At 30.3% G+C, this 26,538-nt stretch overlaps 1 protein-coding gene across 5 annotated transcripts in view; it reads right to left on the reverse strand.

The window, feature by feature from the left end:
- Positions 1–26,538, reverse strand: part of LOC131853275 (mucin-2-like) — an 87,634-nt gene that overhangs the window by 56,510 nt on the left and 4,586 nt on the right. For all 5 annotated transcript variants that reach the window (XM_059204124.1, XM_059204127.1, XM_059204126.1 and 2 more), the window contains exon 3: positions 10,326–10,410. In XM_059204124.1, the coding sequence (XP_059060107.1) occupies positions 10,326–10,400 (75 nt within the window). In that variant the 5' untranslated portion in view covers positions 10,401–10,410. The remainder of the gene's footprint in view (positions 1–10,325; positions 10,411–26,538) is intronic.

The following is a 26,538-nucleotide window of genomic DNA, read 5'->3' on the forward strand; positions in this document are numbered from 1 at the left end:
TTTTTTGTATAATGTAAGTATATAACTAAATATACCATATATTTAGATATATACTTTTTTAGTTAGTTAGTTTATATGAATGATTTTGAATTATAATTTATATTCTACTGACTCCTATCCACGCAAATGAGAATAACACAATATAAGATATATTAATACTAACTTTACTTAGTTACACGCGACTTCGTTTAATTATGGCTTCGTGATACAGTCTAAGAATAAGAAAGAATGATTTTATACCATACATTAAAACTCTTTCTTTCTCTTTTGTATGGGTTTTGAACTTGTAATATTAGAATAGACTAGATTGTTTATGCAGAAGCATACTATACTTCTGTACAGCATATAGAAGCATTAAACTCTATCTAAATAATTACGTAATTATCGTTGTCGATACATTTGTAGGTAATATATATCTATGCAAATCGAAACATTTAACCTACTTCCAAACGGGAAGTTTCCAAAATCAGTACCAATCGGGACAAAATCACTATATGATGTAATATGCAATATTCATAATAAAAAGATGAATCAATCTAATTCAAAAATTAACATAATTATTGCGGAACATACGTAAATACATATGATCAAATGAAGGACTCCTCATTTTTGGTATGAGTATTTCCAAAAGATCAAACTCCCACACGGATGTTGATTTTTTAATATATATATTATACTATAATAAAATTGTAACAGGCCGATGTCTGTCCATTAACGATTTTAGATAAAATGAAAAATATATCATAAATAATCTTTATATGTAGAGCAACAAAAGTCAACAGTTTTTAGAATGTTTGTCTGTCTGATAGTCTTTATACAGGGTGATTCTCTCGTCTTTGTGTGATACAAAGTATATAGAGATACTATTATTATTAACCTATGATATCCCACTAGCTAGAAATTGAAAAACAATTTTTTTCGCTGTATTACTAGAGATCTAATAAATAATATAAACTCAACTTTACATCAGGAAAACATCATATTTACTTAGTAGTTTAGGACCCTAAAATTTGCCTAAGAGTATGGGAATTCGAATTTCACCGACACCAAAAAAAAATTTTGTGTGTCAATTTCCATTTCTAACTGACTGGTAAAGGAAATCCTATTATGAAACTAAAAAAAAACCGAGAGGCAGCAGTAGACTCAAAATTCTTTATTCGTGTAAAACATTTTTTTTACAAAATTCTATACAGATATTGAAGCTTCCTTTTAAGCATAAAAAAGTTTCCGATAATTGACAATGTCTCTGTCTACCCTAGCTGGAATAACAGTCGTTACGGTGTGTTAATTTATTTTCTATGAAAATATATTATTCCGTACGAAGTAAAGATGAATCGCTAGTTAAATAATAAGTCTTAGATAAACTTAATTGAGCTACATTTCGTCTGACATTGACTTGGTTCCAGATTACATCGCCACCAACGTGAGCAGCTCGGCACAGATAGAATTTTGCTAGTATCGAAATATCGAATTCGTTCCGTTATTGCAATCTGTTTTGTGTTCGATTATTATTATTTGTGATATAACTCGAACTGTAATGTAATAAGTTTTAATAATCGTAATGTTTATTTTTCTTACAACTGTAATAGCGAACAATTTGACGACTCAACTATGTTATTTAACTATTGGAATGCTGTTGTCCGCAGCCTTTACAGCTTCATTGAACGAAAATTACAGCGAGTTGAGTAGGCAATTCAAACCCGCGGCTAAAGGCTAAAGTTGTAGCTTTTAGCCGCACCATAAGTCCTTCTGAGGACTGCCAAGGGCGACCGTGCCGGTATGGAGTTAATGGTAACGTGGTGGTAGTTATTGACTTAAAACCTATTTCATTTATAGAAAGCTAGTATAGCTAGATTAGTGAGTATGTAGTAATTTTCCATACTAATATTATATAATCGAAAGTATCTGTTTGTCTGTTACAGATAACAGTCTATTCACTAAATGGCTGGCATTTAATGATATTGGGCGTGAAGTTACTTACATAGTATCGCGAATATCTCTTAGCTCAAAAAATAAAGACGAAATCAAAGGTAATAATAGATAATAGCCAATACAGTGCTACACTTTCACGCTACATTAATGAAGAATAATATAGACTTTATTATATAGTCAATAAAATTGGAGATGTCATAACTGGAACCTGGCGAAAACGGAGTTGCTTGGTAGGCATTTTATAGCGGTATGATTTTGAATATAAATTTAATTGCACCATGTACTGAATAAAGATATATCTGATATATTATTACGGCTACTGATCTTGATAATGAACTGGTAATAAACGGTAGTCTGTTGAAGGCCGACTTGGTTACGGTGAAAAGGAAATACTGACAAATATTATAGACTGAATATACATTGCTCTATAATCTGCGGCAAAATAATTAAATATACAAAGGTCCATGTGATAATTGAAGGTCTACCAGCGCTTTAGTTTTTAATTACATCTACCTCTTTTGATTTATACTTATTTAAATTTAAACCTACTTTAATAGTTAGTATAAAATTTGCTGATAAGTAAATGATTGCGTCATGCATCGAATATTAGACAAAAATTGCTAACTATCGTAAAAAAAGAAAAAATTATTAACATTACAGGATAAGAGGAATGATATCATAGTCTTCTAGAATGGCAAGGTATTAGTGATATCACAGGTATCAAGATACTGGTAGCTTGATATACGTAGTGCTATTCTTGTATGTTGGCGACGGTTACCACTTACCATCAAGTGAACTATCAACTTGTTAGCTATTCCAATTGCAATAAAGTATGTATCTATATATAAAATCTAACATAGAAGTCATGCATACTAATATTGTATACGCAAAAGTTTTTTTCGAATAATACTCTGCTGTTGACCGCTGTCTGTCTGTTTGTTGCCTTTTCGTGTCCAACTCGACCACTATACAAGTGTAAGATCTATGATCTAAAATTATTACTAGTCTATCAAAGTCTTTTAAGAAATCGGAAAATTGTCACATATGGTGTAAATGATAAAATACAACATTGATATGGACATTTCATAGAGCACTGTCCAAATACCAACAGTTTACCGTGACGTCTGACATTTAACACATCTCACCTTAATTGGAACATGTTTCATCTTACGTATGAATATCTTATTATGTTTAATAATAATGGTTGGATTGGACTTTTGTTGTGTAATCAATTTTCGATGCATTATAATACTAACAGAAAAAATTGTATAGTATCACATAGAACTCCATAAATTAAAAGACAAAAATTCTTAGTTATATATACATAATATCAGTTATAACACAAACACACACGCACTATATACACCACATACACACACACACACACACACACACACACATTTCTGTGTATTATGTTATGAAATAACGTCTGTAATACGGGAATAGAATAGAAAACACTAACGAAGTATCATCCGCAAATAACACTATATCTGTTATTTTTCTCTACCATGTAGGGAAGGTCTTTTATTTAAATTAAAAAGATGAAGAAGAAATGGGCCTAAGATCGAACCTTGAGGAACGCCCATTTTAATACTCAGACTTTACACCATCAATATCTACAGTTTGAACCCTATCCTCTAGATACAGATTCTGAGCACAGATGTTACGGCCTATAAATTAACGATATTGTGTAAAAAATAATAAATATTATTATTATTATTATTTGTATATTTGCCAAATCTTTTACATGTGACTGCTAGCTATATAAAATGACAAATACATACACAATTATATGTTTACTGAAGTAATTTACTGCTCCATTCTCACAATAAGCTACCAGTTTGCATCATTTCCATATACTTCGGCGGTGCTTTCAATAATTCAAAAGAAGACATCTAATATTATTTTGTAAGTGGGTATGCATTAGATGTAAGACCTAATAACTGTTACGACATTGAAAACCATTAGATATGTTCACTTAACCTGGTTAGTAGGGAGCCAATATTGCATCTAGCAATCGAGTGGCAAATTGCAAGGCTCACGATATGAATTCAGCACGAATGCATATACCAGTGATGCCAGATTGGGAGTTTTTCCTTCAAACTTGTAGGATTTTGTAGCTATGACGGGAAATTTTGGGGAATAAAAGTATAGGATAATTTGAGGTAAGAACAAAACTATGTTGGGGAATATCAAGATTTTGAAGTCACGTAGTTCTAAATAAAAGAACAACCGTTTGGTCTTGTGAAAATGAATAAGAACGGTTTTTAGGAAAAAAAAAGATCGGTCTCGATCGTAGTATGTAACCAAAGAGACGCTAGCGGAAAAATGTCATCAGAACTTTATTAAGGGGATCTTTTTATTTCTTTAAAACCTACATTGTGGGCATTTTTGAACAAAATTTGGGTGGGATAACAGATAGTGATCTGGCAACACTGACATCGAGCCGACTATCTACTTAACGGCCACTAAACTATGGACTATTCAGTAATAGCGCATCATTTTGAGAATCATTATTTGTGAATGTCATGAATGAAACGATTTTGTATGATTATTGCTTTATTCTTATACTGTATATATGTCACGTGGCTAAAACGTAAGTGTAATCGGGGCTTTAACTTTGAAAATACAAATTATGTTAAAAAGTTTAATGTATGGCTTTTTTGTGGTTTACGAAGGTATTGTTTATCTATCTTTACACCAGATCCCGATAAGGATAGAAATAGAATGCATGACTGAATGAATAAAATATTAGAGTGCAAATGCACTTGGATTATATATATTATCTATTGTCTCATCTTATCTCTCATTTATCTTCTTAATTTCCGATACAGTTTACTTAAATGTATGAATAAATGATAAATATATGTATTCTTTTGTCATTATAACAACAGTTCCAGATTAAGGTGCAATGAACCCTATAACCACAGACACACATTGTATCTCAAAGAATTGATTTAATATATACTATATTTATATAAAATATGCCAGTTACTAAAAAAATATATATGTTGATATTATTTGTAACTATATTTTGTAATCGTGATGACTTGATGAAAATAGTATGTATATATTAAATTTCAAAACTATTGATTGTACCATTCAGTAACCAAGAGTCAACAAACAAATAAACAAAGCTTTACATTAGAATAATTTATTGGTAAGAATAAATTTCAAAAGGAGTCCTTTGAAAACATGTTTTTACAAGTTACGTAATAATAGAGGTGTCGACAAGAAGACAGTTACAAAGTTTGAAGGTTGCGGTTAGCAATTCTATACGAATCTTGATATTCAACATATCCTGCAATTTGTAGACTTGCACAAATCATTTTATAGTACAATACACTATTGTTGCGGCGGCAGACGCGCCAAATGCCAAACACAATCATACCATTATCGAAAGTGCATGCATTATTACATTTGAGATAATCATATTATGCATTCTATATATTTGCATACATATGTCATCGGCGATATGACATGCTAATTTGCGAAGTCTGAGACTTGCTGCTGCCTAAGTGTGAAAAATGTTTGATACACACGCACGAGAACTAATGAGAGACAACATTCGTTGTAACTGTCTATTAACTGGTTCTTTTCGTGGTAGATATTAAAAAGACAATTGTGTGGCGAAGAGAAATTTATTTAATAATGATAAGAGTGATAAGCCTTAGTGAGTATATAAACTATTTGCAAAAACGTCCAAAATAGTTTGATAAGAATATTGCTATATAATTGTTATTAATTTTTAAAACTACGATGGATATAGACTCGTAACCTTATAAATCAATATTATAAAAAACTATTCATGTCCTAGGAATTAGAATTACAATAGAAGTATATTTGAATTTTATATTTGTATATTTGTATATAAGACTATTATCGTATAATTATTTCATGGTTTTTGTAGGTTGTGTTTAATTGTTAATATTAGTTATCGATTTCTGTGGACTGGCTCTTAGTCACACTAATTCGAATAGGCTCGAAAAACGTGGTTATTTATTTAAAATACTAAAAGTATTACTTACTAAAGTTAAACTTTAATATTACTCCATCTAGGATTACAGTTACAGATTATATGTAGGTATTTAATAAGATGAAGACTTTTATTTTTCTATAAAAATATCACTTTTATATTTACAAAAAGTACATATAATATATTTACAAGTGATGAAATATTATATAATAATCACATAAAAATAACATAAAATTTTATTCCACGAATAATACCGACATAAAGTCGAAATATGTAAAGTATATAAATAATATATATAAGGAAATATATATATACATATATATATCTATAAATAAATATCGAATCAATTTAAACTAATTGGATACATTGTAAATTAACGATTCACTATTGTAAAACGTACTAATAAAATCTACTTAATATATAAAGTCGAATAACAAGCTTCTTTGTTTGAAGCTAAAAATATATATACGGGCGCCTATTATAAGAATTATGATAACAAAATAGAAGGAGAATCACTAATTATCAACAATAACACAGTGTAATTACTGTGGCCACATAATTGCCCTTCTCAAATTCACACAACGCAAATTGATGAATCTAGTAGCGATCGCGTGCCATGTAATTGTACAGATTCATAATTCTCAATGAATTATTACGAATTACGTGAAGATCTTCAGACTGCCTACTAGAAAGTCGGTTGTTGATCTCTGCTAAATTAATTCGCAATGTTAACGCTACTGTAAACCATTTAATGTCACTTATTATGACACAATCTAGAAAACTTGAAGAGTAATAAATTGAACAGTTTTTTGCAATATCGATGCAAATTTTTAATAGTAAAATAATACAGTTGATATATCGTAATTTCGAGTGTAAGTAATTATGAAAATTGTAAAATAAACAGTAATTATATCTTTATTTAAGGGCTACTTATGAGTGCCTTAATCATCTCAAATGATGCGAGAGAGACTTCGCAAAGATTATGATGTAAAATTTATTTCGATACATACGTGAAATGGTGTAACGTTTTAACAAACTTATTTACAAATCTTCTAATTATGTGGTTTGTTGTCTTATAGCGATATAAATATACATAAAATAAAGAGAAAATAAATACAGACGAACTTCATGAAGAGTTCATCAAGTAGCAAGTAGAGAAACTCAGAGTAGATATCAAGAGTTGTGACATAGGTGTAGATTTATTAATCTCCTTATTGATTCACTATTCGTGTTATTCTCCTTGTCCAGCGAATACTGTTATTATTTTTTACTATTAAATTAATTGTCAGAAAAGTTTCCAAGTGCCGATAATACTTATGTGTTATTACAATGTCGAACCGGTCCTAACTAGGCTCCACTGATTGGTCATAACTAGAGCGTTAATAGCAATTCAAAACATGAGCGACAACAACTAAATGGGACGTGTAAATATATACTAAGATGTAAAAAATATATAGATACTTTAATTATCATGCACAACTCATATAAAAACAACGATTATGAAACTAAGTTTTATCAGACTTAAATCTACCGCCAGAATTGCCTAATCTGGCAGCAGAAACCTGATTACCATTTGTTAATTTCCAATAGCCAGTGCATATATCTAGAGGTAAAGTACAAATGCCTGTTGATGATTAGCTGATGAAAATATTCACAATAAGGTGTAGTAGGTGTAAGACTTTAAAGGAAATTACATAGATGGTTACATAAACAGTATAATGATAATCCTCATATTTTTAAATTTCGAAGTTCAAAAATAAATTAAATTTATGTTAGGTAAAAGTTCAGGGACTCAACAAGATACATATATAATGTATTTTAGTATATATTTGGTTACACTAGCTATGAAGGAGCTATAATTACAAGTAATTATGTATTACAAACCCACATCGTGTAATAGAGGCTACACTAATAACACATTAAATGTCAAAGTCATTTGAATAATAAAAAACAGTGATATAAAAGTTACTCTTGCACTCAGTGTACTTAGTAGAAAAACAGGAAATAGCAAGGAATTTATGTCCAATCTCGTTATACAGTCTATCTTCATATCAAATATTATTAAAATCAGTTTAGGCGTACTATACTTACTTCCTAAAAAGTCATCTGCGTGGGTATATTTGTCTACTTATTTCAGCTGACAAGCAACTTTTTTTTAACTGTGTTTCAGTTGAAAGCTAAGATATGGCAATTGAATTACAGGATAAGAGGCATGATATCTTAGTCATCCGGAATGGCAACGCATAAATCGAATCGCAGTTGTTACATGTTAACGTGATGATGTTCATGTATATACATATAGGCGAGAGTTACCACTTGAGATCAGCTGGGCTGACAGTTTGTGTGCCATTGCGATTACATTCATAAAAAAGCTGTGAAAAATAAACAAATAGACAAATCCACATTCGTAATATAAATATGAATAATGTGGGCGAAGGACAGTCTCCCACGGCTGTCGAACTATGAGAACATCAATGAACTTGACTATGTGATTTGTCGTGTGGGAACTAAGCATAAATTAGCTTTACCACTCATTGTTAGTTAAACACCATATTGAATTAAACATCTTCCGTTTAATATAGCTTAGGTAATTAAATATCATTAATTAGGTATAATTAATTACGTTTAACTTCAAGTCTCTGTGTAAACGACCTGTCATGAACATGACAGATGAATGGTATTAATGTAAATTAATTGAGAATACTTCAATGATCTAGCATCTGTTTAAAATGACAACAAATCTAAGTTATTTAATAAACTTTGATTAATGGGTAAGTTTAATATAATTTCTTAAACATAAAATGTAATTGATTGTTTTAATTTATTGGTATTAAAATTATTGCATAGATAATATGATACTACATATCTACATAAATTTTAACTATTTGTTCTTAATTTTAATTTACTTTAATTTAAAAAACACAATTTTAATAAATTAACAACGTATATATATATAAATATATTTCTTTAATAACTTCTGCATATACACTCAAGTTGATTCGTAAACTGATTATTAGCCTTTACCTATGTTTTATTCTGTAATATTATATAGTTAGTAATTACTACTACTTATTTATATTCCAGCTGGTTTAATAACCATTATGCGTTATTAACTTGGCATCTAATAGCAGCTAAATAAATTCATAAATGGAGCAAATAAATGCTTACTAGAATAAACTTTATAAATAATTACAATGAATAAATAATTACATTCAAATTTTGACTACATAAGTAGTATTTTTTAATTGTTTACCTATATACTAACAATAGTTATGAATTGAGTCGGATTTATCTTAATTTTTTTTTATTAGCTGTTGTTCTAAATGTAAATTTTTTAAGTTTTATTTTGCCTTGCATTTTACTCTCTTTTGAATATTAATTATTGGTTCCGTTCCAATTTAAAAATATTTAGACTCTAATATTTTTTATATAAATAAACGTGATCTGTGATTTCAAGATAGATCAATATAAATTATTTATCAAAATCAATTAGTTAATATTGTTGATTAAATAGCTGTTAGTTAATGCCACAACTTAAGTCATTTAATTTAATACTATTTTAACGGTTTTCACGTTAAACTAATTGAGGTAAGATAAACGGCTGAAATGTCTAAATACTGAAAATATTATATAACATATAATTATAGTACTCTACTATACTACTTATTTTATTATAAGCAACTTTGCCTCGACATTGTATTTGTTGATTTGGTTTCGAGGCTGCACAGAATTAACGGATACGGAAGTATCAAAGTACAATCAATACCTACAGTTGTCAGCCATATAATTTCCATTTAGCCTACAACTCTTACGCCATACGCCTTAAATCTGCGTAATTCGATTATCAATTATTTTAAGCAAGAAACGGATTAACGTAAAAACACAAAGGTCAGTGAAATTTTGTTCACTTGGCATGGAATCGGTTGATTTGTATCGAGTATTTCCATTACAAGTTTTGTTTAGAATTGTAATCTAAATGACAATATCCGATGATGGTTAATTTTAGTTTTAATTTTTTATAGACTGTAATGGATGGTGAAACAGTACCAGTTGGCAAAGTAGTATTTGAAGACGATCAGATAAGCGTGAAGATTGAAGAGTTTGTTTATTTACTAATCTTCATGGATGGTTTCCAAAGGGGAACTGCGTAGAAATCTTCCTAACAGAACATATAGAAAGAAAGAAACTACATTGCAAGGTATGTATATAAAGGAAAACGTTTATATACATAGCTTGCAATGTAGTAAAAAGTTATCATTAATAGCGATCTATTCCACTTCCAAATTTAACCTAAATATATATATTGCAAGGGAATACATAGATAAAAATGTGAAAGTTTAAAATAAACGTGTATATACAGATAATAAATTGAAAATATTTTCAAGGTAAAGTAACAATAAAAGAGTTGCTGACTCACCTGCGTGGTTCGAAGGGCGTTGGTGACAGCAAGCAGTGTCAGCGCAGCCGCGCTCCACCACACGCTCACCCGCATCTTGTTTGCACTGTAACAAATATTTTAAAATAATATTAATAATCATCTTTATTCACAAATGTATCAGTACAATACTATACATTGAGGGGAGAAGAGGAAGTAGGGAATTGTTTCCTAATGTGGTCATGATAACTTCCACGCGGTTCCTCTTTGAAATAATCGTGATAAATTCAGTATGTGCTAACTGACCTGACCTCGTGCTCATCTTATCGTCTTCCACTGGTGCCACGCCAGCGTAAACCGTTAACGCAGAGAGGAAAACCATTCCATTATCAAAAAAAAATTCATTTGGCCCTAGCATTTGAAATACATAATTACGTATTCTAGCTGTCACCCACGATTTCATCTGTACAAACTTTTATTCCCTTTTTTATCCCCTTTCCAGATTATTATTTTTGATAAAAGACGCTCTATAATCGAGACATAATTTTTAGCTTAATTTATTCAAATTCATTAAGATTTCTTCAGTAAGGAAAAGGTACATCCAGACGTATAGATCAGATATATTTTCGAATTTATAATTTTAGTATGGTTATTTTTTTGGCCTGCATAACTGTCTCAGGGCCACAAAGTTGTGTAAGCTTTTGTTTATGATATGTTGCTGGCAGCTTGTCTACCCTTCTTTTTATAAACTTTGTATTTTTAATATCTGTTTTTTATATGTCACTTTTGACTAGTTGTTGTTATTTCGCTATGAGCCCTTTTGAGAAATATACACATTTATTACTACTATTCTGTAGTCTATAGTCGTTGTATTCCCACTCCAGTCACACCGTATCCGGTATATACCGGTGCTGATCGCAATACGTGATATACCCCATTACAACCTATACAACCTGAGACGAAATGAATTTACCACTCGTTGAGATTTAGAACCACTGTTGGAAATATAAATTGACACACAAAATGTTTGGCAATTTAAAAACTTTAGGATCCATAAATCGTAGTCATTATGCAATAGACTACGAATCTATTTCACTGGAACCAATTTAATATATTATATATTATACAACTCAATAAGAAAAATAAATAGTTCTTTTCTTTCTAAAATACATAAAAAACAATCAAAGTGGTCAACCAAGTTGGTCGTAACTAATGACTGTGACTATTTATGTCTCTGACTCTTTGTGGCAAGACTGACATTTTTATGTGCTGCCTACACGAACAAACGAAATTAAGTAGGCATATTATACGCTGGCCACTGACCATACTGATAAATACAAGAGGACCCGCGCCGACTCTGTTGTGTGGCACGTCACTTTCGCTCTCTAAATAGCTACAACTACTTTCGTTTTCATACAAATTATGTTACAATAACAGCATTTCATCAGTTAATGCAGTCTGCATTAATATATACATATATATAACTATTATGTACTAAGAATAGTATACGTCCACAATATTTGGGTCATAACCCAAAGAGATCAATCCGATAGAAGATTAAAAATGAATGAATTTGAGGCAAAGTATATTTATATTTTTTTTACTATTTCAGTATTTTTTTAAAGTTGTTTATAAAAAATTACCCAGGAGAATTCACTCGGTGCTATCCAGTCCGTAACTACTGTGTTATGAGTACTAGGTAATGAAATACATTTTTTTTGTTAATGGATATTATACAGTATACCTAAAAAGACTAAGACCAAAAGAGCAGAGTAATGTGTAGAGAGCTCGTGTAATGTGTAATAGTATGTAATATTATATTATCAGTGATAATAGACAATTATAAATACTTTATATATTTTTTTGTAAATACATACATAATGTACATAGAGAACACCTAGACCAATACAATCATACCCATGTTTGTACCTTGCGAGGAGTTGAACCCGCGACCATAGGAAGTAAAGTAGAGTGCTAAACCGCTAGACCACCGGGGCCGTCAAATACCATTCGATTATTAATTAAACGTTATTAATTCATCGGAGACATTGCGTCGATGCAGTGCATGCATGCGCGTGAGTGCATCTGTTGCAATTAGCTTTCGCTGGTGACCACACCAACTGCCTAGTTGCTATGTAGAGCGATGACACTACTGATGTAATGCTATATTTATTAGAAAATAACCAGTTCATACCACCATTTACCATCGAACGGTCCAATTTTTAAGTTAATTAATACACTTGTGTGCCAAAACAGTGTAACTTGTCATTTATTGCGGAAAACAGACATTCGTTGGCCACAATGCATTCAGTATATTTGCATGTTATATTTCCATTTTAAATATAAATTATAACAACGTTTTAACTGTATATTATAGAGTAACATTAAATCAACACTTCCTACATATAAATACAGACTTTTAAATTCGACTCACTCACTGAATTGCGTAGAACGTTACTTGATGTTAATTTCATGTATACGATTTTTATTAATGATAATAAATCCAAGTTTGTACGTCGTTTTAAACTTAAGTGCAAGGATATGATTGAAATAGTTCTCATTTTGGCTTGATAGCCTTGGTGGGCTAGCGGTTTAAAATACTGCTTTACTTCCGAGGGTCGCGGGTTTGATTTCTCGAACGGTATAAACATTTGTATTCATGAGTATTATTGTATTGGTCTGGGTATTTTCTATGTATATTATGTATGTATTTAAAAAATGTAAATATTTATAATAGTTGGGTTGGGTACATACCATTACACAAGCTCTGCTTAGCTTGGGACTAGATGACGCTGTGTGAATTGTCCAGGATTTTTAATGGTTCTTTACATCTCGTTAATATTCTATCTAAGCTATCTAGCTATACTGACGAAATGTATAACAGTCTAATGTGTATGTAGGTGTCACATTGGCATGTAGTGTCAGATATCCAGCAAGGTTTATAAAAAAACAACCACTTGACAGTAGTAGGCTCGCCTCTACTCTCTATATTGAATTCAAATGTACTCAGCTAAATATGGGCGTATAAGTGCAGCCTTCGTCACGACGGCGACAGGCGACAACATTTCTGACTACCCCATTTGTAATATATAATCGCTGAGAGCCTGACGAACTTTTTAGCATTCGATAGATTCACCGTGTGGGTTGCGGAGTCATCGTTTTTTTTTCAAACTACTCTAATGCTATTGGCCGCCTTTACAGCTTCACCAGACGATAGTGGGCGAGTGAGTGAGACTACAAACCCGCGGAAGGACTTATGGAGCGGCTGAAGGCCAACTCCCGGCTGACTCATACGACTTTAGTCTGAGGACACCGCTAGGGGTTCGAACCTCGGCTCAGACCATCGTAATTTCGTACCCTATTTGAATTGGACGGAAGATTGATCGGAGGGGATCCATCGTGTAGCAGAGGCAAATACCAAGCAATTCCCGGGACTTGTAACCCTGATGTAGCTTTAAAGGGCCATTTGCCTAAGTATGTCAAAATTCCATCATGCGTCAAATTGCACCTTCAGCGCTCGTGTTTCTCCCCCTGCCCAGCCAAATCTGGTAAGAGCCTGCTAATGCAACTTTAGATGCGTTCTAGTATAGAATTTACTGCATTTCTATACAGACTAAGATCTTTTAAAAGATTGTAGAGATATTTCGCTGGTATACCTGTAGCTCCGGCGAAGAAAGGTATATTATTATTACGTATAAAGAAATACAATTCATTATACAAGTCAAACAATCTAGGTAAAGCAGTGAAGTTAATGTAAGGTTTACATTACCAAGTTGGCTAATACAAAATATAGCTTAAACTGTGTCACCTGGCATATTACAAGGTCATATAAATGTACCTATAACTTGTTATAAGTGAGCTGTAATAATGTTCGTGTACTTATAATAGATTACAAGTAAAACTGTGACATATTGCGGTAGGCAGGTATCAATCCAAAGTTCAAACAAAATCTATATTGCGAACACAGTTAAATTAAATCTAAGAAATTATGATTATTATTTTAATCAGCATATTGATGTAAAGTTTCAATATATATTATTTAATGTATATTGAAACTTAACATCAATATGCTGAGTAATAATTAAATTATTTATTGTTTCCCGAATACAAAACCAAAAGAAATGTTTGTTTTAACAATAAGTATGTATATCCATCTTAACGTTTAAACTGTGATATCGGTTAGGAAATTCCTAAAAGATATCAGCTGAAATATAAATGAATTCACTTTCAGTAAAATAGAAACAGTTTAAACGTTAAGATTGGATATACATACTTATTGTTAAAACAAACATTTCTTTTGGTTTTGTGGTATTCGGGAAACATTATAAAAATACAAAAAACATTATAAATAATATATATTGAAACTTTACATATATAATTTTCAATAATAATTAATATACATAGAAAGCATCTTGACCAATACATACAAAAATATATATAAATGAAAATATAGAAATATTTATGTCGTTCGTGAAATCGAACCGGCTACTATTAGAAGTAAAACGGTATGACCGGTATGACTAAACCGCTAGACCAGCGAGACCATTAATTTAACAAAAAAAGTATCTTTAATATAGTATTTAGAGAGTAATGAAACGTATATACTAAATTATATTTTTGCAATACAATAGGTTGTTTATCTGATACAAGTCTATTGTGCACAAACTCTTACATGAAACAGTAAAATGTGCAGGTCGTATAAAAATGAGAGTTAAGTTATAAAATGTAATATAATGAAGTAAGCTTAATGAATTCTAATTATTCTATTAATAACGAGATAATCTACCGTTAGATTTTTATCAGTTTTCTCAGCTCTAAAAATAGATATGTAACATAGTCTTCTTTATTATACTTTATGGAATGTTTAAAAAGAAGAATCTCTTAAAGTTATAACTTATATAATACTTATATATTGTATGTTGAGTAACTGAAATCACAATGAATTAACATATATTAAATCAAACCTATTATTAATATATTTAGTCTATTAGTACAATAAACTAAATATAGGTGATATATCAGTTTCACAAACCTACTCAATACTACTTCGATACCTCAAGTTTCAATGATCGTGGTCGTGGTCGTGGTCGTTGCAAAATACTATCATTTGTTTTCATGTTTTATTGGCCTGGGTATTGCCTATGATTTTATTTAATGTTGTAACTAATCCTGAATAATGTTTAGATAACTAGTATTTACATAACCTAATTGGTGTCGAGACCCTTGGTCCGTGGGGTCCTAGCGCTATAAGACTTTTCAAAGAAATAACGAAAAGGTTAGTCGACATCACAGAAGACCGAAGAGCTGGCAGCTACCTTGGACAAAGAATTAGTCTAGCTATTCAAAGAGGGAACGCTGCCAGTATCTTCGGAACGTTGCCTAAAGGGACCCCTTTTAATAATATATTTTAGTCATCATATTATATTTATTTTTTTTAAGCTTTTTATTTTAGGTTCTTAGTTGTACAATTGCCTATGTATATTATTTATGTATTTGAATATATAAATCTACTAGTTGAATAGTACACACAATACGAGCTTAACTCTGTTACTACAAGATTGTATGTCGCAGTTTAAAAACGACGCTAATTTATTTTAAATGTATACTATTAGTATAAAGAGAGTGAGCGATAATTTATTATTAGGAATTTAAACTTCAAAGCTGTGGGCACTGATTTAAGAAATTCTTGCAACTGTTCAAAACTTACAGTATTCACGAACTCACGAACTAAACAGGCTATACATAAATGGTTGGTAATATGTTGTAGCGATATGTATTAAATTTTTCTCACTGTTACGCGCCTAGATTTATGTATTATGTACATATACGTATATGTATGAAGATATCCGCAGAATACCAGCATCGTGGCACCCCACCGCGGCATATGCTGAGCGGAGACCTATTTGGTACCAAAATAATGCGGATTGCAACTATAAATTACTTCTGTTATTTTATGTATATCAGATAAACATATTTTCTTTCTTCTTTCTTACATTATGTTAATACATATACTTATATAAAAATTACAGAATTAAGTACACACGGGCTAAGCGGTATTTAGTTTATCACAAACGCTGTAAACAGACCACCATAATCATAGCCAACAAATAGAAGTGTAACATTCTGTTTCCGTGTACAGTGTCGAGCACGTGGTATAAACTATTGCAAATTAATTGTGCTCCGTTACGCAACTGATTGTGTAAAATTTTGGAACAGTAATATGTTGTCCCAGATATAGATTAAACAGCAACCAATCTATGGTGTTTCGTTTGGTGGTATACCTACAATTTTAAATTTTCTAATATAAATATTAGTATTCCTAAATTGGTGTTATGTTAATTTTATATAACTTCAAAGTCTATTTTTCTAAGTAGACATAAAAATATATATTGAATGAGATACTGTAAAATTTTATTGTACTAAGATTGTCTATGGTTTAGCACACTGCTTTACTTTTGATTGTCGCGGGTTCGATTCCTCGCACAAACATTTTTATTCATGAGTATGATTATTTATATTGAACTGGGCGTTCTCTATATATAATATGTAAAAAATTTAACTAACTAATAAATGAGATTTGACAGTAAACATCAAAATATGGTACTATGTACAGGTAAAATTTAACTACATATTAAAACTGTTTTTAAATTAATCAATAAACTGTATTCAATAATTTTTTTAAGTAAAATTGTTTTGTAAAAATACATTGAATATTAAAATTATTAGTACCGTTTCTAATATCCATAGATTACAGTCTCAGAATAAAAAGCTATTCTTAGAGTAATTAATGAATAATACAGGAATATTTTTGTATAAAAAAGTAGGCAGATACATATATATATATAAAACACAGTACCACTTTACTATTTATCATAAATACTGTACGTTTGTCACGATACTACACTTTACACGCAATGGGAAAAATTCAATACCTTATTACAATATTTACAAACTTCCTCGCTGTCCGACCGTTTAAATGCTTACTAATTTAGTAATTAAATGCAATGTATTTTAGCATAATGATAGATATTTTGCGTGATGACGTTAATTAGTGAAGTACATGACAGTATTCATCTCACCATGAACTCCTTTTTAAATTACAATATTATTCTAACTTAGACGTCGTTTGTTAGGTTGTAAAAGTACTAATGACAAATATAATGGCATATATTCACAGACAATTAAAATTTAGATAATCTTTTAATTATTACGCGGTTATTATTTACATGTAAAATTAAGAAAATCACTGGACATTATCACGTTTTAATTGTATTATTAAGTAACCGATATTTCTCCAGTGTCATAATTGCTATGATCATGAGTATATCAAATCAAATCAAATCAAATCAAAATATATTTTTTCATGTAGGTCTATTACAGACTCTTATGACATGTCCCATCTACTGTTCATACGAAATGCTTTTGAGATGAGAAGAACTGACAAGCAACTCGCCTCGTATTCTTTTCAAATATGGTTGTACATGTTTACAATACTACAGATTCATGTACTTGTATATGTATATAAACAATACAGTAAAGATTGTATCTTACAAGTCTAATTTTAGGCTAGCTACTGCATGCCTTGACCGAATCCACAGAGCGGAGCTACTTCAATAACTTCCGACATTAATGCACAATGAAATTAATATACATTTATCGACATCCTGCGACCTTACTTGAGATCCAGAGAAGAGAATTGTCGGAGATATGTATATTATAGGAGATTAAGATAACAAATCGACCTTATGATAAATACAATATCATAAATAATACGCACAAAGGCAGTAAAGCACTTTTTTGTGTATCTTTGGTTAGATAATATTTTTATTGTTTAGTTTTTATTTACAAATGCAAACAAAGTTTTTGTAATGAAGCAGGTTATGAGTACGACTTTCGTTCAGTCGTTCGTTTGATTCCAGTCACCTAAAAATCTATAATACTATAATAATACTGTCCCATACCTTCCATACTCATACAAAATTTAACATTAAAAATCTCAATTTTCTGTAGATCAAAAAAAGAAACAAAATTGAATGTTACTTTATCTATTACGAACACAAAATTAAATATCAGCAATCAATCCACAAATCTAAAGTATACAAATCCATTTTACACTTATAATTTGTTTGTTTGACTTACTATCGATTTCTAATTTGAGACTTTCTAGAATTTTCTAATAATATCATCTTTCACATAAATCTCACTGAATCACTGCCATCGCCTGTTATAAATAGCACTACATACGTATAGTATACTGATTAGTAGATATATATATATATTGATAATATTATGATTCTATAATATTGTTACTTCCAAACTAGACGAAGGCCTACGCCAAAAGATTTTGGTCTAAAAAGGTTTAGGATGGTAGCATGTTACGATCGAACTCATAAATGTGGCAGCACATAATCTATATATACTACGAATTAAGTTCATTGTATAATTAGTAGTCACCTGAAATATGCATTTTGAGTCAAAGACATCAATAGCTAATGTAAACAATCAATTATTACAAATAATAAATCCAGTACAATATTTATAAATTTTTAATAAAGTCATTTGCCATTTTGAGGTTGAAGTCAGATCGCGTTGATCTGATAATCTTCATGGCAATAGACCAACCCTTAGTGGCAATTTACAAGAATTTAACAATGGTAGTTTCTAAACCGCATAGCAGTTAATTTAACAATTGTATCTATAATTAAAAATAGCCCTCGCATCATGTTTCTAGAATTCACGCTAACAATGCTGCGTGATGCAGTTAGTAATAGAATAACATGAACTTCAAATAACAATGTGATAACAAGTTTGACATATCAATTAACAATAGGAGGGAGCAAGGTTGCAACTTTAACAATTCTTTTGTATGCTAATTCAATAACTCTGACGTTATCTTTCGGGAAGTTTGGGAATGTTGGAATGTAAATAAAAACATATTTTACTTTTAACTTGGTACGCTTAGAACCTGCTAGTTAGACTTTTGTAATGTAGATACAAGTGTATCCGTTCTGTCTATCTTTAATTTAACATTATTTCCGCAATCTCAATCCAACATAACGTTTTAACATTTTTGCATGGAAAGTTACTTCCCGAAAATTTATAGTGTTTTTTTATTTCATTAAATTAAACCAAATAGATTACTATTAGCTTATAGCCATTTCGGTATACCGGCTGACAATTTAATATTTAAGATGACAAAGTAATGGATATTTACGTATGTATAGTGATTATCATTTTATTTTGATAGAGTAAAAATGCAGAGCTTGTGTTATGGGTCCTAGACACCTGATGTATTTACACATAGATTTTTATCTAAATATTTATAAGACAATTATACTCATGACTAAATATATTTGTACCATGCGAGGACTCGAACCCGCGTACAACAGAAGTAAGGCGCTGTGCTAAACCACTAGACCACTATCTCAATGCATCATTGTAATCCTTATAATGAACGTTTACCGTGTAAAGTGACTTTTACCAAAAACAAAGAACGAAATAAGATCTCATATCTTGAACTCAACAATTTAATTAGAATGTAAATGAAATGTCTTCACGTTAGAAATAGACCAATAGATTAAGTGTCTTAATACAACGCAATTAGGTCTATTTAGATTATTTTTATAAGCAATCTTAGTAAGTGTACTTTCTAAGTATACTAGTGGTAAATGATCGGAATTATTATACTGTTTTAACATATCAATGACACTTTCGCTTTTGATAGCGACGTAATGGAAGTGACCGTGTGCGTTGACATGTCTAATACAGTTAGCGTAAATAAAATGAAAATAAATAAATACATGAATGGAGATAATAACATGTTTTCGGATTAATATTCTCATACAAAAGCTAAACAATAGGTATATCAATTTTTTTAAAAGTAAAATTCTATTAAAGTCTCTGATAACGTTCATTCTGTAGGCACTTCTAATAGAGTTAGCGTAAAATAAAAACGAAGAAATTCATTGAAATTATATGTATATTAGTGTTTAAGGATTTATTGCCGTAGATATCTTAAAAAATATGTGATATATAATAATTAAATGCATACATTTTATTTAATGAATACATTTCAGGGTCAGTCAAGGTTATTTACAACTGTAATAAATAAATATTGTGTTGAATATATATTTTTATGGATGATAATACAATGATAAACACACTTGCGCTAACGGTTTACGCTAGCTGAGCACTAGTGGATAAGATGAGCAGTGGTCAGGCCATCATTAGAAACTTATCAGGGTAGTTTTCAGGAGGTACCGTGTGAAAATCAACCTGACAAGATACATTGCTAATAATAGTTTCATTAATGCACATTACTACATCCCATTGCTCCCGTTGAATATATTTAAATATAAAGGTTAATTTTGTTATCGTTGTTTCTGTCACCGGTAATAACAATAATATAAAACGACAAGTTACAGTCAATATAGAATTTTAAATGATTTAAATGGTTAGGACTGGATGGTAGGAGGAGTAATAAATAGGTATATATAGACAACATCAACGTACAATACTAGTACTATCAACATACAATAGTGCCAGTGTCGAAGAGGTTAAAGAGCAATCGTCTGTCGTGGTATGGGCATGTAATGCATAGAAATGAAGATCTTATCTTAAGGAAGGTGTTACATATAAATGTGGATGGTTATAAGGGCAGAGGAAGACCGAAAAAGAGATGGATGAACTTTGTGAAAGATGATATGGTAAGAAAGGGAGTAAATAACGAGATGACAGCGAACAGGCATGAATGGAAGAGAAAAACATATTACGCCGGCTCCAAATAAATGAGATAAGGAGGAATTTTGATGATGTTATTGTGTCAATATATACAGCATACAAACAACATATTCAAATATTATACTATAATCTTTAGTTCCTCTTCTAACTTTACAATCACCCTATACTTCCAAGATTAAATATTTATTTAAATTTAAGGGAGTAATTATAAAATGCATGGTCTCATTTACGCATTACACAATTTTTTCGGTGCTAATTATCTCATACTAAACTATAATTATTCTAAGAATTATAATCATCACTTTACCTACAATTTATTCGTACAAGAACCGAATTCGCGAATGCATCGACAGAACCAGTTATTAATACACTTTCTACGAGATATTACAAACTTGACCCACATTATGATCTTAATTGAAATCTTTATTCTATATCACCATAATCTAAAGCGTGATAATTTTTATTTGTGAGGCTCCTATTCTATTCTAATTCTTAATTACTGTAGCATTAATAACTGTAGTATGATAATAGAAGTGTTTTACTTTAAAGTAAAAATAATAGAAATATTGGTCTGAATTACGAAAATATACAAATCATGCCTTGATTTGTATATTTTCGTATTCATGAAGTCAACTGACATAGGTAATATAAAATTATATAAATTGAAGAAATTTATAGGTAATAATATATGTAATGATAATTGTAGTTCAATTTGTCGTAAATATATGTAGAAATGAATATATAAACCATAATTTTATATTTCACAAATAATAAAAAAGGAAAATATATCAAGAACAGTCCGTACAAGTAGTATGTGAAAGCGTGTCTATAAGTCTGTCTACCTGTCTATCTATTTGTTTTTTGTCTTCTGTTTTATTTTCAGGATTAAACAGCTGTTCGAGTCTTAATTAAATTTAACATGACAGTTTGTTGTATCGAAGGATATATTTTATCTTTCAAAAAACTAGACAAGGTTGCTAGAAACAGTATATAATACAATATTATTTTATTTTATTAACTCGTATTACAATCTAATATATTCATAACGAAGATAGAGGTGTGAAATGGAATTTTTATGACTAGTTGATGTAATTATAAAGTCCTTACACAATATTTCCTTTGATAACGCAACTTTGGGTAACGTAGTGAGATTACGTGTTTCCACTCCTTTTCATTCATAGGTAAAGAATATATTAGAAGAAAAGTATCTAATAAACCAAACTTTATTTTTGCTTTAAGTAAAATGAACCTAATGTACTTAAGAGTGAAAGGGTTTTACACACAACCTCATATTGAACAATTTATATGTATGAATCAGCAATACTCAAAGTATATCACTTATACAATATAAATTATAATATATTTAACTTTACACACTACACTTTATTTGTAACGTACAGAAAAAAAATGCATAAACAATATATTAAATAAATAATGCTGGATACAGTACCATCGAGTCCCTCGAGAATTGTGTTATGGGTACTAAACAACTGATATAAATACTTAATTTTTTTTTATTTATAAATACATATACATATATATAGAAATATACATAGAAAACACCTAGTCCGATACATACAATCATACTCATGAATACAAATGTTTGCACCATGCGAGGAATAGAGCCGGCGACGATCGTAAGTAAAGCGGTGTGCTAAACCGCTAGACCACCGAGACCGTCGAATGAAACGTAGATAGACATAATATACTTTATTTGTAAAGAAAAATATTTAAACAATACAATAAAGAACATATGCTAATTTATATTCTCAGTTCTTCATCAAATTTTAAAAATTGTAACTTGATACATTCTTGTGCAAATAACAGTCACTGTAGCTAGTTATCTGACATAATCTCGTTGATGTCTTTTCTATGGACGCACGGTCAGTTAATGCGCGTCGCTTACGGCTGCCTGCATAATACCTCATTACAGCAATACTTTTCGATTTTTTTCTCGTAGTTATTATCAAAACTCCATTACTGGCGCTTTCTCATGCGCCTTGTAAAGATTTGTGAATCTGTACGATGAATTTCGACAAAAGTGATGCGGCATATTTTATTTCCTTTCTTCAAATAAATATGAAACTATCTAAACCAATATTATTGTATAAAGAGGTAAGAATAATTTTTTGTTTGTAGTGAGTAAACTCAAAAAATACTTGATTTTAACAATTATTTCACCTATAGAAAGTCACTTACTATTATTATTATCGAGAAATATTCGTTATATTTTTTTTTTATAAAAACCTTACTATATTTGTACCCATACGAACCCGGTTCGGGCTATTTCTTACTATTAGTTTACTATCCAATACTTCCAAGGACGAACGGCAAGCAAATCATATATATATGTTATATTGCTCAAGACTGTAGGCAATAGTTATCACTTTCTGGTACGTCTTTAACGTATTCACCATTCTAAATATTATAAAAATAGTTATATTTTCATTACCTTCACAATTGTAATCCTATAAGGCATTATTAAATTTGTATTGTGGTGAACGCAACATTTGGCAAGCCCACGTATCGGGTTTCTTTGAATCCGTAAATAAGGGTAAGCCTATAGACATCTCTCAGATTACTTTGATTGTTTAGGGGTGTTTCCATCACCGGAGATTTTCTTAAGTAATCTATTAACTATAAATTTTTAACGTCGGCCGGATTTGAACTTATAACCTTTTGGCGTAAGTCAATGTAGTAATCACTAGGCCAAGATGCTCTTTTTTACAAAAAAAGCTTATACATTTCTTCTTTATTATAGTAAATGTGAGAGTATGTAAATAGTTATTCGTGAAGCTATACAATATGAACGTGTTTACGTAAAAGGAATTTGGTTATATGACATTCAAATTCAAAGCCTTTATTAATTGACACATAATTACCCAATCTAACAGAAATATTTACTTATGAGTTTAAAAGATATAATAATATCATTTATATATATATGGTAGCTGTCCCTGCAAACATGGTTTTGCTATATAAATTAAAATCGCTACTAAAAAATAGGGGTTAATGCTAGAAGAGTGAAAATTTAGGGTTGGATATATTTTAATGCCTTATAAATTATGTATGTATTTACAAACCAATGTATCTAAATATATCTTCCAGTTGTCTAGTACCTACACAAGCTATGCCTAGCTTGTGACTAGTTATGCACTGTGATTGTCCTGAGATATTATTATTTTGGGACAAAGAACTGCTTTTATCTGTAATCATCAGACAGTGTTATTTTCTCAGTTATTATAACATTCATATTCAAAAATATATATATATTCATGTAGAACATTTTTTCCGCTTAAGAATGCGAAGTTATTTGTAATAATATTTTTTTCCCTGCCGACCAGTTTCATATACAGATTCAATTGAGAAGGACTGACAAGAAACTCAACTGAATTTCTTTTTTTTAAAGACTATCTACATTTTATGTTTATATAGGTGTCTATGTCTAACATTAAATAAAAAACCCGTGCATTAACATCTATTGCCATGTACGTTTGTCATTAATATATATTCATAATATATTTCGAGAGTAAAAATCTCCACATAATAGGACAATTCATTAACTATGCATACAATTTTATACTTATATTTACAGTTAGTTTTCTTCCTACTGCAACATTCGTGCGGTTTACCGTCAGTCGGGTGTCGTGACTCGCTCCGAGAGAAATTAATAAAAAAAACTCTCACTGCAGCCTTTATAACTTTTTTTATTTACTTTGTTTCCAAATATCTTTTTATACCTTTCGCAATAGTTTGACCGCAGCCTTTATAAATAATCAAATAAATATTGTCTGTCAGAAAATTGACACATGAAATGTTTTGATGTCCGGCTGACTCGAACTCACGACCTTTAGGGTTCATAAGTCGTCGTAGTAAACCACTAGGCCATAATATTCTCTATTACATGACATATTAAATGTAACATGCACGTATAGGGAGAAAGAAGACAGCAAATAACTTAATCAGTGCCCCTCTTGTTAACAGTGTACTGCCACTTTGTTTGTAGTTGTGCCGGCAATTCTACCTCGATGAAATTGACCTATGAAGTCAGGTCAATTCTATCACCCTCAACAAGTGCCCCACTAGCGTACCGTTAGTTCAGACAATGCATCTTTCCATTTTGATGTATTTTTTAAATTTTAAAATAATAGGATATATTAAAAAAATATTAACTTAAGCCGTTAGCAGCTTAAACATTTTTAATGCAACTAGTGATTACCCAATGGTCGAATCTCGATCGACCAGGATTAATTTAAATTGTCAGTTTGTTTATTATTAATATTCTAATCATTTGATCATTTATTTGTTTGCAGAATACAGCGTTACAAGCAGGTCTTACAACATTGAATATCATGTTCTATGTATTCAAACTGCATACAGGCGTACTCTATTGTCCAAGATGTTTTACATTCAGTAAGACTATAGACAAATAATATTAATCTATTCTCAATGTAACCACAGACTAAGATAAACAAAAGATTATATATGCATATCAAATACATAGTAATGTGTATTATGTTATTTTATTGATTTAATATATTTTAAATGCACGATTAAAAATATACATTTGCATCCTGCACTCCTTATTTATATAAATTATTAGTGTGCTAAATATAGTACTCTTCCGTAACCGCAATTTTCGTATAATGTTTTTACTTCACGTATTAATATATAGATGCCCATATTTTAAGAAAAAAAGGAATTGATTAGCAAAACGCACACGTCTACACTGCCCGGTAGCGCAAACTACGTGCACGAATTCACTTTCTATCTCATTCGATCGACTCGATACAACGGCATAATGCGACACTTACTTACGCTATTAAACCAAATAAGGTTAGGTTATTATTTGTCTGTGTGTATTTGGCAACCACACAATCGATTGCAGTTTTTTTATTCAATGGGAGATACATTATATTTCTATTTGTTATCACAATACTATTTTCAAGTACAAGGTTTTAACCTGAATTTTTCATTAATGGTACAAATACCTATATTTTTTATATATTTCAACTACGCTACATAATCTAAACAATATTAAATATACTATTATATATAATGGTAAGTACAATATTATTAGTATACGTATAAATGAATTGATCTATATTTAAATAAACAAAAGTGAAATTGTAATTTTGCAGGCTAAGTCTTTCTTGAAAAGAACATAACATCAAAAGCATTTGTTCATATAGGCTATAATATCAGCCACTTAGCATATTAATAATTTTTTATTACTATTTTTAATGGCATATTATAATGGGTTCCGCGTGAGTGCAGCTGTGAGAAAGACAAGTCACTAGTCTCATGATAAACACTAATTTAACTTGAATAAATAAATGAATTCATATAAATTATGTTATAATTGTTGTTATTTATTTTATTTAGCTCTAGTTGATAGACAAAAGAAATTTTATAGTCTTTATTTTTTTCAATTATATGCTCTAATATCTTAATTTTATTCTTCCATAAGAACCTTTTACCAAGCATTCGGCAGCAAATAAAAAACATGAATGAA

Source organism: Achroia grisella, unplaced genomic scaffold, assembly GCF_030625045.1.
Source record: "Achroia grisella isolate CSIRO2021 unplaced genomic scaffold, CSIRO_AGI_Agris_v1 utg900, whole genome shotgun sequence".
In the NCBI taxonomy this organism is placed as follows: Eukaryota; Metazoa; Arthropoda; class Insecta; order Lepidoptera; family Pyralidae; genus Achroia; species Achroia grisella.